Source organism: Lissotriton helveticus, chromosome 3_1, assembly GCF_964261635.1.
Source record: "Lissotriton helveticus chromosome 3_1, aLisHel1.1, whole genome shotgun sequence".
NCBI lineage: Eukaryota > Metazoa > Chordata > Amphibia > Caudata > Salamandridae > Lissotriton > Lissotriton helveticus.
Genome location: NC_136061.1, coordinates 993,349,453 through 993,366,799, shown reverse-complemented (window position 1 = coordinate 993,366,799; position 17,347 = coordinate 993,349,453). Strand labels below are relative to the sequence as shown.

Genomic DNA, 17,347 nt, shown 5'->3' with positions numbered 1-17,347 from the left:
AGAACAGTAGAGATATTGTTCACAATTTAAAATAAGCACAGTGATTTAATGACAAGTGAAGCCACTTACTGATGAATCTGGCACATGAGTTAATTGTAATAGCGACCTAAAGGCTCTAGCTTTTTAGATGTACTCAGCAAGTACAAACCTAGACAGTTCGCTATGTATAAAATTATGAGAGCCAAGCAATTAACAAAACAACTGAATCAGGTGTGATCCTGGCTGCATGATGAGATAGAGGGTGGGAGGGTGGTGGGGTTTGGGGGCAGCGTAGAGTTTATGATAGAGGAGGAGAATATTTTGAGAGAATAGACAAACAAAAAGCAATCATATATATGCCATGTAGACAAATGCCTGATCATAAATTGGATCTTCCTATATTGTTTTGTTAGGTCTTAACATTCAAAATATTTTTTTTAGCATTCGTCAGCTCGGCATTTAAGCCCAAAATACATAGTAAAATATGTATTAACCCACTGTAAGCAGGAGATCCGAAAACATGGCTCTCTTGCCTTCTCACTTTCTCTTCGATAAGAGTATTTTCAGAGGTGTAGGTTGCATTTGGTCAAACATTCCCAAAAGATTGGATAGAGGAATACTAAATTAGGTAAATAATAGCAAATGGAAAACACTGATGATGAGCTGAAATAATACCTGAGTCACGACTAGAGCTGGAGTCACTCTCACTAGATGAACTGGAACTCCCATCACTGCTACTGTCAGAATCAGAAGAGGAGTCAGAATTTGATGAGGAGGATGAAGAAGAATCTGATGATTCAATGTCTTGTTTCTGAGTCATAATAATCTTCGGGGCATTTTTCAAGTGTTCACGCAACTCATCCCTAGGACCAGGAGGAGGATACCATTAATTTGTTTGAAAGAAATGCACAAAAATCACAATTATGATTTCAAAAACTAAGATCCTTACGTTAGTCCTCCAAGACCGATAGATGTAAAGAAGTTAATCGCAAATCGGGTGTTTCTTGGGTTGTCCCGTGGTAGTAGTCCTTCAAAAAAAGGCTGTAATGTTCTGATATGAATAAAAAAGAAAATACATTTTAATTTAGGAACAATTGTAATCTTAATAAAGACATTTTCTCCAACCTAAAGCTCCATCATATCTATGGTTAGACTGAATTGTGTGACAGTCATAAAAGACTGCACTGTTAGAACGTAGTGTGCACTTACTCATCTTTTAATCTTGCATTTAGTCTTGGAAGTCCCATATATTCACACAGTTCTTGAAAGAATATTTTGACAAATATTCGACTAGAGGAAGTTGTTGTTTCTTCACTCAAAATTATACATTCAAGAACCTACAAACAAACAAAATAAAATGTATAGATCAAATCCATTATAACTTATTAACAACGCATCAAATCAGGAGCAACCAAAAACAGTAAATCAATATGTGAGTACAACTGTACAGCATCTTTATTCTGCTATGTTAACCACTCACTGAAAAGCCATAAATGGGATACAGAAGGTTTGACTTGGAATTAAAACGCAACAAAATAGGTTATTCGATTATACCAACAAGCGGAACTGGACACATGAATCGGTGACAGGGGCAGAAAGGATTACCTTGGGTAAGGAGTTTCTGAAATCACAACCATACAGGGTCTTAATGGTACTTGTGACAATGGGTGGCAGTAGATGGTTAATCGCCTCACAATAACGTGCTCTCAGAGATGCCACTACGTTGCATTTTTTTTTAAACTGATAAACACACCTTTAATTATTTTATTACTACAGTGCAAAGTACAAACTGGAGTTTATTCCCACAGTACAGCAAATATGTCATGAAATATATCATGAGGAAAACGGATTTCGGTTTACAATTACAATTATTTTGCAAATGGAACAGCTCCCCTAATAGTGTGCAGAATGTAGTGTGCTATTTATTACCATTGTTGGGCATGAGGGGCTTTGCAGGCCAGTTGAGGCTTTGCCTCTTGTGAGTGAAGGCCACTTCCCACACTCATCATTTACTTTGGTAAACCCTGTCACCAATAATACAGGTGCTCACTTTAACAGACTCTTTTGATTTTCTTGTACTATATTTTGTCAAATTCTCGTCTCATTTCTTATTATATTTTCATATTTCTTTCAGAAAAAAATCATCCACAATTCAGTATTGGAATTTGCTGTCTATACAGTGTTAAGTTTCTCATTCCAAATGTGTTTTGAGGTACTAACTCCATCTTTTTCAGGTCTCGCCTACGCAGCGTGCAAGCGCTGCTTAAGAGGGCCTCTTGGAATCGCTCTGTACTTTATTGGAAAATCGGGCATGTTTTGCAAGGTTTCCAATGAGTACTCGTGCATGCAGGGCATTTGCCTTGCGGGATCAAGCAGCGGCGCCATATGTTTGCAATTATCACGCCTGTCGCTGCTCGCTCCCGCAACGCAAGCGCTGTGCATGCACAAGTACTCTTTAACTTTCGCGGCCGCGCTTGTTATAACATATCTTGGCGGAACACTATAAATTCTTTAGTGTGCAGTCGCAGAACATGGTCGTTTATGACAAACTAAAGACTGCATCTTCTCACGGATTCCACCAGATGGAGCTGCAGGCAGTAAATTGCAGTCTGTAAAAGAAGCTCCCACATTTGAAATGTGCTCTGTTATCCGCATTTGTATGTAGCTCATGTCTACTATTTATTCGGCATGTGCACCAGGTATGTACATTAACGCATATATTTCATAAGGGACTCTGCATATAGGATAAATAGATATTATAAAATGTACTATAGCCAAGTATAACATTTTCATGAAATATTGTGTTTACAGCTGTACACAAACCTTGTGGTATATATTCAAGGAACAATCGAAGGGTCTGATGCAGAACTATGTCTGCATCTGGCATCGGACACAAACAGGACTGACTCAACCTTTCACCATTCTGTGTCTGATAAAATGAGCTGGGGAATGGTACGCATAATACTAACTCTGCACACCACAAACGTCCCTACCAGAACTAGCACTGTGTGGTACATTCAGACCCCCCCAGGATATAGCGGCATGGATTCGCAAATTTAGCGGCACAAAAATGAAAATTTAGCGGCACAAATATGGAAATTTAGCGCCAAATTTGCGGCATTTTATGTGGCCATTTTTCCTACAACAAACACAGATATCTTCGTTTTTTTAGTTATTTAACAACATGAAGCTATGTATATTTGGTTTCTTTACAATGTAGATACTTTGTTTCCTCAAGAATACGGTCTCTCAGATTGAAAAACTGTGATTACTTGCTGCACATGCAAATTAACAGACCTTGCCAGGAAGTCCCATGCCACATATGACACCTTAAAGAACGGTCTAGGCGTTTTGCTAGCAACAGCATGCTGGGGTTGTAGTTTTTGCTTTTTTGAAAACATTTTGACTTTAGAGCTGTTAAGAAGAGACCTTGAGCACCTAAGGAGGAGTACAAGGGTGCACGCCACTGACGCAGATTGTATTAACCATTTCTAAAATGTTTAGATCAATAGATGCAAAAGCTATTAATTTAAAAACATCAAGTTTCTTTACACAACCAAAGACTATATGCGCACAACCATGGACAAATAATATGACAGGTATTTAGAAACGGTTTGGAAGCTGTTATACATTTTCTAAGTTCGAGACCATTTTTATAAACTAAAACTGAGCCGCTTTTAAAATTGGCAACACAGCAGATTGAAAGACATTTTACCTAGAGGTCCCTCCCACCTGCAGCATTAAAAGGTGAAAGATAGCAGTGGAGCATATTTACCCAGCACAATGACGCCCGGGAAATCGCCGATTCGCTGAGTACTTTATCTCGCTGTGTAAAACATCGCAGTTTGGACTTAAAGAATCCTGTCGCCTTGACTTGTGTTTAGTGCACAAGAGGCCCAGCGCAAGAAAGTGGATTCCGGACTGAGGGGTCTGCAGCCCACCTGCTGTGTTTCATGAATGATAGCTATTAGCGGTACACTCAGATACTGTGGTTTTTTATTTTAAAGCTAGTCGTGGCTGTCCCGACAAATCCAGAGGGGCTGCGAGCAGATGAGGTGACCCCAGCAGTTCTCCCTTCCGTCGTCTTTCTGCAGACTGGCCGACAGAAGCAGGCACAGTATAGGCAGACCCCCCCAGGATATAGCGGCTTTTGTAAAAATGCCGCGATTTCTACAAAAGTGCCAATTTTGCGGGCACTTTTGTAAAAATCGCGGCATTTTTACAAAAGTGCCGATTTCGCGGCAAATCACGAAATCGCGAAATCCTGGAGGGTCTGTACATTCGTGTACGTTATTTGAATGTTTTGCCATGAGAAGGCATTATGTCAGTCTGCTGAATCACCCGTCTGCAGTAGGTTAAATCAAACAACGAATAAAAATACTTTTCCTAGTAACTTTCTCTCTTTGGAGACGTGAAGTGGACATTTTTTATGTTAAATTTAAAAGGCCTATATAATGCCTTAGAAAATGTAAATGTAATAGTATCAAAGGGAGAGTGAGGATTAGAAAGCTAGTCCATATCCCATAGGTAATATGTTAAATCAATGAGAACTAGTCTGTGAAGACGTGATATAAGACTCAAAACCGTGTGTTGTTACTGAAAAAAGAAAGGAAAGTCTTCTTTCTTTTTTATGAAGCCCTCACCCACCAACCTAATTGGTGGCATGCTTCATCATCGGGCCCACCTGGTGACACAGAGTGTGTCCCTGGTGTGCTACAACGCCTGTATTACAGCGCAGCGGGTATGTCGGCTGAGTGTACTGTGAAGGTGACATGAAATTTAAAAACTGTCCATTGGTCCCATTATCCAAAGGGATTAACTTTAATATTTAGGCCTCTGGCAGTAGTAAAAAGAAGGCAACAGATGTAGGTGGAGTGGTATTTAGGAGACTCCTGCATCCAGTGGGTGGTCTACATGTTTCAGCCAGGCCTTTAGTGTTAACTGGCTTTCCTCAGGACCAAAGGTTACGCTGGGCAGTTGTTTCTGACAGGGGCACGTGTGGCTCTACGGGCACCGATCTGGGTGTGCCTGTGTGGATGACGTGGGGCGGGGACACGCCGGTCATCCCGGGACCACAAGGCAAACACATATAAGTGGCATAGCATAAACACATACAAGGGGTGGAGTCCCAATTACAGTGGAACAATGTCTGAGCATAGGGTAGCACATGGAGAATTCAATTATTACAGGTCAGGAGTAGTCAGTAGATATACAGTTAGTGGCGCAAAGAAATCCTTTGGGCGCGAAGCCTCAGGTAGCTCCTCCACGTAGACCCCCAACTGGTCTCTACAGTAAAGAAGATCGCGGATCCATTTCTTTACAGTGGGAATGGTGTTCGCACCCCAGCATTGTGCTACAGCCCTTTTAGCCAACAAAGTTGAGACCTCAACTAACAGTCGGTTGCAGGGCTTTAAACACTGTATACTCCCAAGCAGGCAAACCTCTGGTGCACATCGCACAGGTTCCATCACATTCGCCACCTTGGACCAAAATGCAAATATACCTGCACACAGCCATGCCAGATGTAGAAAATCGGCATCTGCCTGCCCACACCTCACGCAGCCCAAACCTACAAAGTTCCATTGGGGTATAATATAATTGATGCAAGTACTTAAAATGAATTATGTGAAGGTTGCAGTTCGCAGTGAGACAACCTGTTAGCGCATATCAAGCCTGCCATTGCTCGAGAGTGAGCATAGATCCCAGAGCGGCATTCCATTTGGGATAAGAGGGGTGTTTACCCGGCTCCTGCTGCTGCAGAGAGGAGTTATATAGCTTGGTAATCTGCACCTGCTAGCACCGCCCGTAGCGCCAGCAGAGTTGTAGGTTCCGTCGTGAAGTTCGGGTAGATAGCTCTAATTGCCTGCCTTACTCTGACATATACTAAACCCAGCATAAAGCCACAGTTTCGACCGATTTGTACATCCTGTAGGGACCTAAACTGACCCCGTTTATACAGGAACCCCATAAAGGTGATCTCGACGGCCGTCAATTCCCTCAGCGCTGGCTTTTCCCTCGCCGCCAAAATATCAGGATGTGCAGCCAGGGTATGGAGACGGATCGTATAGATAGGGAAGCTGAGATCTTTTGGCTAGAGTCCTCCAGGCCCAAGCAGTACATTGTACAGGATTGATTTCAGTCTTGGGGTCACCCATAATCCCCGAGAGAGTCGCAGCCTGCAGGAGGATTGGAAGAACAGCATCCAACTCGATAGCCGTGTGAGGTTGAAACCACTGTGGAAAGTGCCAGTAGTGCGCAAACTGCGCTTGAGCGCACAGATAGTATAACCGCATGTCAGAAGCCTCAAAGCCTCCATGATCAAATGGCTGCACCAGGGTATCCCAACTGCATCAGTTTTTTTTTACCATCCCATACAAATGTAAGTAAGGCTGACTGAAGTGTCTTAAATAGCATTATATTCAGCTTAATAGGAATATTAACAACAAGATAAAGCAATTTGGGTAATATAGCCATTTTGATCCACCACAATGCGGTCTGCGAGAGAAAGAGGTAAGCGCACCCACCGCTCTGCCTGCTCAGTGATCCGTGTGATGACTCGGCCATAGTTCGCAGAAATAACTTGATCCAGGTCTCTGTGTAACCATATGCCTAAATACTTCACCGGATCCTGAGTCCACGTCAGCGGAAAGTCAAGTGCCATCTCCCACGTACCCGAAGTTAGTGGGAATACCTGCAACTTTGCCCAATTTATCCCTAAGCCAGAATATCTCTCGAACGTGACGTACTCCTGGAGCAGTTCAGGTAAGTAAGTAACTGGCTCACGAACATACAGGAGCATGTCATCTGCATATAGTGAGACCCCTAGTGGTCTCTGTCGAAATCGCAAAACAGCTGCCGCATGCCGCTACTTACAAGCAAGGGGCTTCAGCGCCAGCGAGAAGAGCATTGGGGACAAGGGGCACCCCCTGACGCGTGCCTCTTTCTATAGGAAAAGCCGCTGACACCCACTCATTTACGCACACTCAAGCTTCTGGATCCGTATAGAGAACCTTAATCCATTGGAGAAAGAATTGAGGAAGGCCCATCCTGGTCAAGACCGTAAAAATATATATCCCCATTGGAGGGAATCAAAGGCCTCTGCTGCGTCGAGCAGCACAGCCACAGCCTGGAAGTCTGGGTCAAAGTAATGAAGCATGGAGAACACCGTTCGTAAGTTGTGTGCTGTGGATCTAGCGGACACAAAGACTGACTGGTCGGGAAGGACCAGGAGGGGAACCAGTGGCTGAAGTCTGTTGGCTATCATCTTTGCCAATATCTTGGCATCTATATTAATAATCGAGAGAGGCCTATAGGAATCGCACCTATATGCAACCTTGTCAGGCTTTAAAAGGGTCACCAACAGAGCTTCTTTGAGGGTGGGCAAAAGTCTCCCCCCCCATGCCTCCACATATACATCCAGAATCCCAGGGGAGAGGTCATCCACATAAGCTTTGTAAAACTCGCTGGGAAGCCCGTCAAGCCCGGCAGCCTTACATGTAGGAAGTGACATTATGGCTAATTTGACATCTTCAACATCAAAGGGCTGTGTGATATATTCCCTCTGACCCTGTGAAAGCCACTTCAGTGCAACATCGTCCCTATAGGAGTTTATCTCCTCTGAAGGCACTGAACCCCTATTCAAATAGAGCTTCGTATAAAACACTACAGTGCATTTTGAAGACCTTAGGGAGCAATTTGGCAGGCATGTGGGTCAAGATCTTCTGTATGTGGAATGGGGTGCAACATTGGCACAAATACCAGGTTATTGAGACATGCCTGCTTCAAACTATTCCAATTTAACTATCTGTAGAGAGCATACCTGTCCCGAACGATCTTCAGTTAAGTATTTCCATGTTCAAAAGATGAATCCCTAGATACCGACATGCAGTCACATACCATGTGATAAGAGAAAGTGGGAGCAAATAACAAATATGGTATCCTCGTTGACAGACAGGGCAGTATTTGACCAGTCTGAAATATGTTAAGTAAGCATAAGTAAGCATAAAGTCTAGAATGGATGAAAAACTGGAGGTTGTTTGCCAATCTTGCATTTCTTTGGACCCAAAGACTAATTACAATGACATGGAAATCCTCACTTGCCCCAAGGGATGCAACCTGGCTGGAGAAATTGGAATAAGGGGTGAAGCTGAAAGAACAGTAGGAGCTTTACATAAGTGAGATTTATGAAAACAGGTACAAGTTATGGTAAGGGATAATGTAAATGTAAATGTAGTTGAGCTTATATAGCGCACAGCTACCCGCAGTGGGTTTCCCGGCGCTTGCTTAGGGAACCCTTCCTGGTATTCCCCTGTGAGATAGCAGGGTATCCACAGGGTGAAAGTCAGGCATCCCGCCACGAGGGGCCGTTGTGGAGATTAAGCAAGCTATTGCCCAGAGTCGCAGAGTGTGAACCCGTGAGTCGAGGAGGCACCGGGGCGAGAATTATCGAGTCCGTGGAATTTTTTTAGCCCAAGACCCCGCCGAGGCGGGGAATTGAACCCTGGTCCAGGACCGATCTCAGCTTCCGGGTCTGCTGCCTCTAACCCCTGAGCCACACTTCTCCACTTAATAAAATAAAATACTGTTAAAATGTATGGAGAAATACATACGAGAACTACTTGAATAAAAGGCTTTGGGGTTAACAGAAAGTAGATCTCTCTAAATGTGTTCTCATGAATTCACATGGTGGAGGATATGGGTAAAGAGCAAGAGGAAATATGGACGTCTTAGTTTCTAACCTTGTGCAGTAGGTTTTGTGTTAGTTATTAGTTTCAAGTAGAGCGACTCCAAAAGATTGCTAAACATGTAACAAAGTTTAACATTTTAACATGTCATTTGAACATCATGCTGTGTGCATATCCTGGTGAAATTAAAATGTCCAAGACAGGAACACATCCATGCATACAGCCGTGAGGGTCCCCCGGCTTACATGCCGAAGGTAAGACTTACAGCGCCTACGCCTGTATTCAAATGGTTTCCACCTTGGATCTTTAATCTTGAAATAGTTACCCAACTGACGTGCAATTGATCTGCTTGCCTGATCTCCCACGTCTTTGGAATTATCCGTTCCATAACAGAGTCTCCCTCACAGCGCCCCGCTACACAGACTACAGATACCCTCGTCATTTTTTCTACTTTTTACCGTCGTTACATCCTATGAGCGCTGCAATAAGATCCAATGAGGCGCACTGACTATACGGACACCCACACCTGGATTCCCAGGGATCCAGGATGCCTCAATGGGTGGTAAGGGGTGGGCGGGAAAGGGTGGGGGGGGGAGGGAAGAGCACACAGGCACAACACAACACGGGTAATCATAGATAGATTAGGGTCAAAACTAAAGGAAATGACAACAATGGTATAGTTTTACAGATAGGAATCAAAGACATAGGACAAAATATGGCTTAAGGATGTATCAGAACTATGCTAGAAACAGCTAAGCTAAGGATTTTAACGATTAATATCTGTGGCCTTAATGACTTGAAAAAAAGGCAAAGGGTGGCAATCGGCCTCAAGGCAATGGGTCCTAATATTATATGTATCCAGGAGATACATGTGGAAGGGTCGCAGCAACAGCTTTTAAAACACATGGGATATAGACTGATCATATCGACAACGCAGGTGACCAAGACAAGAGGGGTAGCAATTTTGGCAAGTGGAGGGGGGCTTCAATTTATCAGGTCTGCAACCGATAAATTAGGGCGCTGGGCAATAACAGAGTGTCAACATGGTCAGGGAAAGAAAGCCACGATATGCTCCATATATTGGACAATAACGGACGACCCAAACTTATTGGTTTTTATATTAAACAAATTGGTTCACTGGCCACCCCCCTTTATCATGTGTGGCGATTTTACTTGAACTTACCCTCGGACAGGCAACCAGGGTCAGACTTCACATATAAGGAAGGAAACCCAGAGTATTTAGAATACTCCAAGAAATATGCACCACACATGGGCTAGGGGACTGTTGGCAAGCAAAACACCCCAACAATCCAGGGTATACATTTTTTCCCACCCACACGCTAAATTGGCTAGGCTAGATTATATATTCATTTCTCATACAATCCTATTAAAATGCCTAATAGATAGACTTCCTCAGGTCTTATCTGACCACAATCCACTGATGCTAACCATTGATATCGAAGGGCCGCAATATAGCCAGAATATGTGGCCTTTTGAGAGGGCTTTACTCCTAAATGTAAAATATTGTCAATGTATAAATACATGGATACCTGAGTTCCCCAAGGATAACATGGGCAGCGCACCGATTGAAATAATCTGGGATACTCTAAAGACAGGAATTAGGGGCAAGACCCTAAGATTCTCCCTTAATCTTAACCGGGAGGCAAAACTAAAAATGAAAACATTACAGGGAAAACTAGTAATGGCCGAGAAAGACCTTATGAGGACAGTACAAGAGAGGCAGAACATCGAAGAGGCACTGGGCATAGTGGCCATTGCAAGAAACAAAGTGGCAGATATATTTACTAAAAAGGCAGTCGACAAAGCTACAGTGAATAAAGAAAGAATATATGAACTTAGCGAACTAGTGGGGCATCACTTGGCGGTACGGGTGAGACAAGAAAATATGGCTAACACAATTAAAGAAATTAACAACCCCAAAAAAGGACTCATACCAAACCCAAGAGGGATAAGAGGGGCGTTCCAAGATTACTACCAAGATCTATACAAGGAAACTAATAAAAATCAAAGAAAGATCGAAGAGTATATAGAACAGTCTATTGTACCTCGACTATCGGAGGAAGATCAAGAAAGCCTAGCTATAAGTCCGGAATGGGGGAAATCTTGTTATCAATTAATAGCTTAGCCATCGGAAAAGCAGCCGGGCTGGATGGGATACCAGTTGAATTTTATGCTAAATTCCATAAACCACTGAAGGCAATCATAACAGCATTAATAACACATTTTTTTGGGGGGGACAGCCACAAGGCTCATGGGCCAGGGCAAACATTATTGTATTCCCCAAAAAAATAAAGACCCTGCAGAACTGGGATCTTACCGCCCGATCACACTAATAAACTGTGACTCCAAAATCTATTCGAAACTATTGGCATCCAGATTGGCGCAACATATACATAAAATTATTTCACCACGCCAACACTGTTTCATTCCGGGTCGATCCACCACCGACCATGTTCAGAGGGTCATCACACTCTTTGATTATATCGGAGGTGGCAGGAGATCCTATGGCCTTGATACTATTAGACGCCGAGAAGGCTTTCGATAGGGTCTCCTGCCAGTATCTTTGGACGGCTATGTCGAAGAGTGGGATTGGTGACCGACTTATTGAAGCCGCCCGCATGTTATATACAAACCCGGAAGCGGTGGTTATGATAAATGGGGAGATGTCTGGGAACATAAGAGTAACCAGAAGGACAAGACAGGGGTGTTCTTGCTCCCCCTTATTATTTGCAATCTTTATTAACCCCTTTATTCTTAGACTAGAATCCAACCCTGCAATTCTACCAATCAAAACCATAAAGGGCAATACCAAGACTTAGCCTATGCGGACGGCATAGCGATAGTCACAGGAGATCCCAGGGAAGCAATGAAAGCTATGGAAGAAGAAGTCAGACAATTTGGGGAGATATCAGGATACAAGCTTAACCAGGGCAAAACCCAGATAATTGTTAACAGCAAGGCAACATACCAGGAAAACCGGATAGTTGCAAACGCCATGTACCTAGGAGTTAATATAACCTCCGACCTAGATAATCTGGTTAAAATTAACTTGGAACCACTTATAAAGCAAACCGGAAAAAACCTCCATAGATGATAATCTCCACCTGACATTAGTGGGATGATGCAATGCCATAAAAATATTATACTTTCCTAAATTTCTATATTTTTTAGGACCATATGTTTAGATTTCACCCCACAAATATTCAAGGACATAGAGGACTTATTCTCTCGATTTATATGGCACTACAAAAGACCACGCAGAGCACTTACACTTACAAAAAATAGAGGTGGCCTTGCATTACCCAACCTCAAAGTGTACTGGTGGGCCACGATACTAAAGTATAGCAATATTTTGTTTACCCCAAAAAGGAACACAGAGCAAGAGGGGGCGATCCCAACACTACAGGAACTAATCTTAGGCAACGAAGCTTATGAACATCTTTGGTGACTAACGTATAATTGTTATTTTAAAAAAGTACGATTTAAAACCCTTAGGGGTGTATATTCGGCATGGAATAATGTACGAAAACTCCTGGGCATCGGGAGATTCTCCTATTATACAACTTTAGTGGGGAATAACAACCTCCCAGAAACTTTTAGGGACGCATGCATGAAAAGGTGGCAAAGGGCAGGGATTATCTGGTGTGGCAATTTTTACTCCAATATAGGATTTAAGTCATTCGAGGAACTAAAAATGGAATTCGGGCTAAACCAAAGAGATTTCTTTAAGTTCCTACAAATCAGAGACTTCTTAATGAAAAAAGGTGGAGGCCCATCCAAGTTTAGAAAAAAATCAGATAATCGAAATAATCAGCCGAAATATGACTGTTAAGATTGTAGTACTTTACGATAACCTGACGTCTGCACTATCAGATGACATGGAAAAAGTCACAGCAAAATGGCATGATAAACTGGATGTGGCGGAAGGGACTTGTGAGAGATCCTTCGAAGCATCCCAATCATGGTTAATGTCGGCTAACTTACAAGCCCAATATTATAAAACATATTTCCAGCTAGACTATACCCAAAATAAGATTGCCAAGTGGAGCACGGGCAGAGGCACGGAATGCCCACGCTGCATGCAGTATGAGGCAGACATTGTACACATATTTGCTACATGTGCTACTTTGGGTACAGTTCGTAGGGAAATATTCACCTTTCTGTCTGAAATCTTTAATTCAAGAATTGAAATCACAACGACAGAATTAGTATTAGAACTGGACGGAGATACTCGTCCTATAGGAATGCAAGGGCTTATATCAATTGCCACGGCAGTCTTTAGAGTCTTTAGAGCCCGCAGCCTGGCTAGACCCCAATCCTCCTGCTTTTCAACAATGGCGGGCGAGACTCTTGGCCACATATAATCTAGAAATGGCTATATATCGGAGGAAGGGTAGAAAGAGCCAAAGGACGGGGCTGGAAATCTGGGACCCCCTCACACGCTGGATACAGAATCTGGCTTTATAATTCAACTATGTCAAAGCTTGTAAACTTATATAGGAAATGTATAATACTAGTGTCAAAATGTTCTTACAAAATGTCCTATCATTAACCGTGTACAAACATGTATGCTTTCATGCCTGGGGTGGAGGGCGGGACCCAGGGGGGGGAAGTCTATATCTGTTTTTCTTTGGGATCTTATGTAAAAGTGGGGTTGAAAAAAAATCTCAATAAAGACTTGTTTAAAAAAAAAGATCCAATGCCCTGATGACAGGCCTCTGATTTATCTTATTACAGCTTGTCTATTATAGATTCCTGAATACTAGTGACCTATAACTTTGGTCCATCAATCCAGAATTTTGTCGGAACGTGCCGGATGTTCCTGTTCACGGCACGTCTGGTGAGCAATTCTTTTTTATATTCTCTGACTCTTGATAACTACATAATTACCGAAGACACTTAGGTGCTTGTCATACCTGACGGCATGACATGACTTTGAACCTTTTTTTTTGTTTCCTTAAATCCCTAGATACCTATAGAGCAACCCAAATCTACTGAAGTGTTTAGCCCAGGGTTGGAATTATCACCGGCTGAGCGGTAAGCACATCTTTATTTTCCTTCCACAATTTCTATCATCTTGCTTCACCCCTCTCTTATTTCCCCCCCCTTTTTTCACTCACAGTTTCCACTTGCACCAGTCTGTTATAGACCTGCTTTATACTTTCATCCTTTACTCTCTAAATCTCTACTCCCAGGGAATTTTCCTCATTATCTTTTCCTTTTCTTTTCCATTTCCTCTCACAGACAACCAAGACATTCATCCTCTATATACAGGTACACAAGAGTATCCTGATACGTACTAGTTCAATGACCCATGTCCCTCGCATTCTACCTAATATCTTTGGCTAGTCTTACTCTCGTTCATAGGGCATGTTGAAAGTCACTCTTTTTGGATGGTGTAAATGTTTCCACCAATGGTATTAGCACTTGCCGTATATATTCAGTTATGTATCTTTGCACTTATTGTGTCACATTTTGGTGATGTGGGTTTTCACGAATTAAGCTGTTTTTAATCAGAGATAATCCTCTCCGTTTTAAGATATTTTTGATGTTGAGCCATGATATATGTATCATCCCTACTCCTTGTATCCTTTCCAGCCCTGAGGAAGTCGCAGAATTATTTTCCAAATGCGACGCAACACGCGTCGGCTGGTTTTCTTCTGTTCGTTGGCTCTAAACTAAAGAACTCCAACTCATCTGAAGATATTTCTCTCATTTATGGCTGCTAAACTGTGGTTCTTGTACTTACCTACATACTGTTTACCTACTATTATGTGTGCCTAGGTTGTTGCTTTATATCAAAATTAATACTCATCTCCCAATTGAACTAGCGAGTCAGGATGGAATTTGGGTTTGAGTACAAATACATTGGAAGAGGGGTTTCACCAACATAATTATGGCAGTAAATGGATTAAAGCGGGGATGCATTTTTGCACCCTGCTAATTTAACCTATAGCAAAACTAGTAGATCAACTATGTGATGCTTTCCACTATGTCAAGGAATGGAGCACATTTCATTACTTGCTTACACTGACAATTTAAATCTGATTTATTGGTGTATAAAGGCTGATTGGCCTATAAAAAATGCTACACTTAGTCAAATATAATAACAAGCATATACAATGCAATAAGTCTCGCAATTGCAAGATTTTGAGCTATTGGCATCGTAAAAGGCAATGCCTTTTATAATATTGAAAGGCATTGTCGTTTACAATACCAATTAGTCAAACTTTGGCAAAAGCAAGACCTATTGTATTGCAGTGCGCGGTGTCCATGAAGCAGTCGCCACGCTCACCAATAAAGTAAAAATAAAATATGTCACCATTTTGCCGTGAGTGCTGTAGGGGTAGGGGGCAGCCACTTCTAAAGTTAAAGCGGCATAGCGCTCCATACGGCAAGCGCCCACCATTGTCTTGTGTGGGCATGCTGCACATACAAAAAGCAGCCGCCATTGGCCCCATTAGTCAATGAACAAAACAGTGCTCACCCACTTATAACGCAGACAGTGTAACAAGCCAAGTAAAAGGTCTAGTCATTATGGGAGGTAGACAATGAAGGGCTAACACGTCTAATTACGAATCAGAAGCCAGCATTTATGAAGGACAACAACACAAGCCAATGACAAATATGGGCGGAGAGTGGGTGGGGCTTCCACTGCATACTCCAATACAGCATGCTTCTAGGCTCGGCTTGAAAAATGACCGGACTGTGAATAAATCAAACACAAAAGATATATCTTTTGGCTATGTCAGGTTGTATTAATCTTTGAGATTGTCTCATAGTACAAATATCTTGGTATAATGTTTGACATTCAGCTAAGTTAGAAACAACTCTTCAAAAACCTGTACAAATATGTAAAAAATGTGTGTGGATCAATTGTTTCCACAATTGCTTTGGAAGATCACCTCTCCTCCCACTGTTGACCATGTATGATACTAAGATCATTACTATCTTACTGTACTGCTCTTTTCCCATCACCAACCACTCTGCTAAGCATCTAGAAAACAGAGAATGTAGTAGTTTATGAAAATACTTAGTGTACGCACCACATCACCTCGAGGCATGATTCGACAAGAAGAACAAGTTACTTAAATTCGGTAATGATATATCTGTAAGAGACATATATTAGTTATGGATTCCTCACCTTAGAATTACCCCCAAGCGTCATACTAGATCCGGAGAATGTTTTCTTCAGCAGTACATCTGCACTTCGGTAGGTGGCTCTGTTGACTCTACGTTAGTCGCTGGCGGTGTGGTCGCTGAATGACGTTGCGGTATCTACTTAGACACCGCCCCTGCGCGCTGACGTCAGTTCTTTACACGACATTCCACGCCAAAAGCGCAGAGCCATGCAAGAAACTGACCACTGGTGCACACAACTAGGGCCCTGAAAGGGAGTCCCTTACCCTAGAATCAGTCCGCAGAACGGAGAGGGTGGGTGGGGCGGTGAGGAATCCATAACTAATATATGTATCTTACTTGTTCATCTGAAAGAGACTATAAGTTATAGATTCGTCACCTTAGAATAGATACCCCAGCAATACCAACGTCGGTGGTGGGTCTGCGAACCAAGTTCACACCAAAAAGTCCTGGAGAACTGAACGGCCAAAGAAGCCGTCTCTCCAGACTTGGCTGACCAGGCAGTAGTGTTTAGTAAACGTGTGCAATAAAGCCCACGTAGCTGCCTGGCAGATGTCAAAGGGAAAATCCACGTCCCAAAGCAGTAGTGGCCGCTGCTGCCCTGGTGGAATGGGCGTGCAGCCCTATCGGAGGTTTCTTTTGTCGCTAAGGAATATCAGATTTTGATGAACAACCCATCGAGAGATGGTCTGTTTTTGCACGATCCCCGACCTTTCTTAGCACCCTCATAGCCAACAAAGAGTTAGTCATCTATCCGAAATTGTTTTGTGCGATCCAGATAGAATGAAAGCACCCGTTTTAGATCCAGACCGTGGAGCATCTCGTCCTCTTTAGAAGGATGCAGGGGCGGGAAGAAGGTGGGCAAAGTGATGGTCTGTTCTATGTGGAAAGAGGTAACCACTTTGGGAAGGAAAGAAGGCCTGGTGAGAAGGACAACTTTGTCCGGATGAACAGCCAGGAAAGGAGGTTTGGAAGAAAGTGCCTGAAGCTCACTCACCCTGCGAGCAGAGGTGATGGCAACCAAAAAGGTAGTTTTAAGAGTCAGAAGGCTGAGAAGACAGTATTGTGGCGGCTCAAAAGGAGCACACATAAGGTAGGTCAGAACCGGGTTCAAGTCCCACTGGGGCATTACGAAAAGAAAACAAATGAGAAATGCCCTTAAGGAAGCGATTTACAATAGGGGACTTGAAAAGAGAAGACTGATCAGGAAGCCGAAGAAAGGCCGAAATGGACAAAACATAACCTTTTGGAGTGGCCAGTTCATAGCCCTGCTGGGCCAAAGAAAGAATGAAGAGGAGAACCTCTGAAAGGGGGGCAGATAGGTGATCAACAGCCTTTGCTTCTCACCACGCCACAAACTTGTTCCATTGACAAGCGTATACCGCTTTGGTGGAGGGACGCCTGGCTGCCACGACAACGTTACAGACTTCAGGAGGAAGTTTGAAAGCTGTCAACTGTTGCCGCTAAATCTCCACGCAAGGAGGTGGAGGCTGGACAGGTTCGGGTGGAGGACCATCCCCTGC

General features: G+C 42.9%; 1 protein-coding gene across 4 annotated transcripts in view; it reads right to left on the bottom strand.

Moving 5' to 3' along the window:
* CWC22 (CWC22 spliceosome associated protein) overlaps nucleotides 1-17,347 on the bottom strand; it is a 377,345-nt gene that overhangs the window by 31,999 nt on the left and 327,999 nt on the right. For 3 of the 4 annotated variants that reach the window (XM_078681477.1, XM_078681479.1, XM_078681478.1), the window contains 3 exons: nucleotides 1,189-1,316; nucleotides 929-1,030; nucleotides 655-842 (listed from right to left, as the gene is read on the bottom strand). In XM_078681477.1, coding sequence (XP_078537603.1) covers nucleotides 655-842; nucleotides 929-1,030; nucleotides 1,189-1,316 — 418 coding nt within the window. Of the gene's footprint in view, nucleotides 1-654; nucleotides 843-928; nucleotides 1,031-1,184; nucleotides 1,317-17,347 lie in introns of those variants that run through there. The other variant, XM_078681481.1, reaches the window with a different exon arrangement.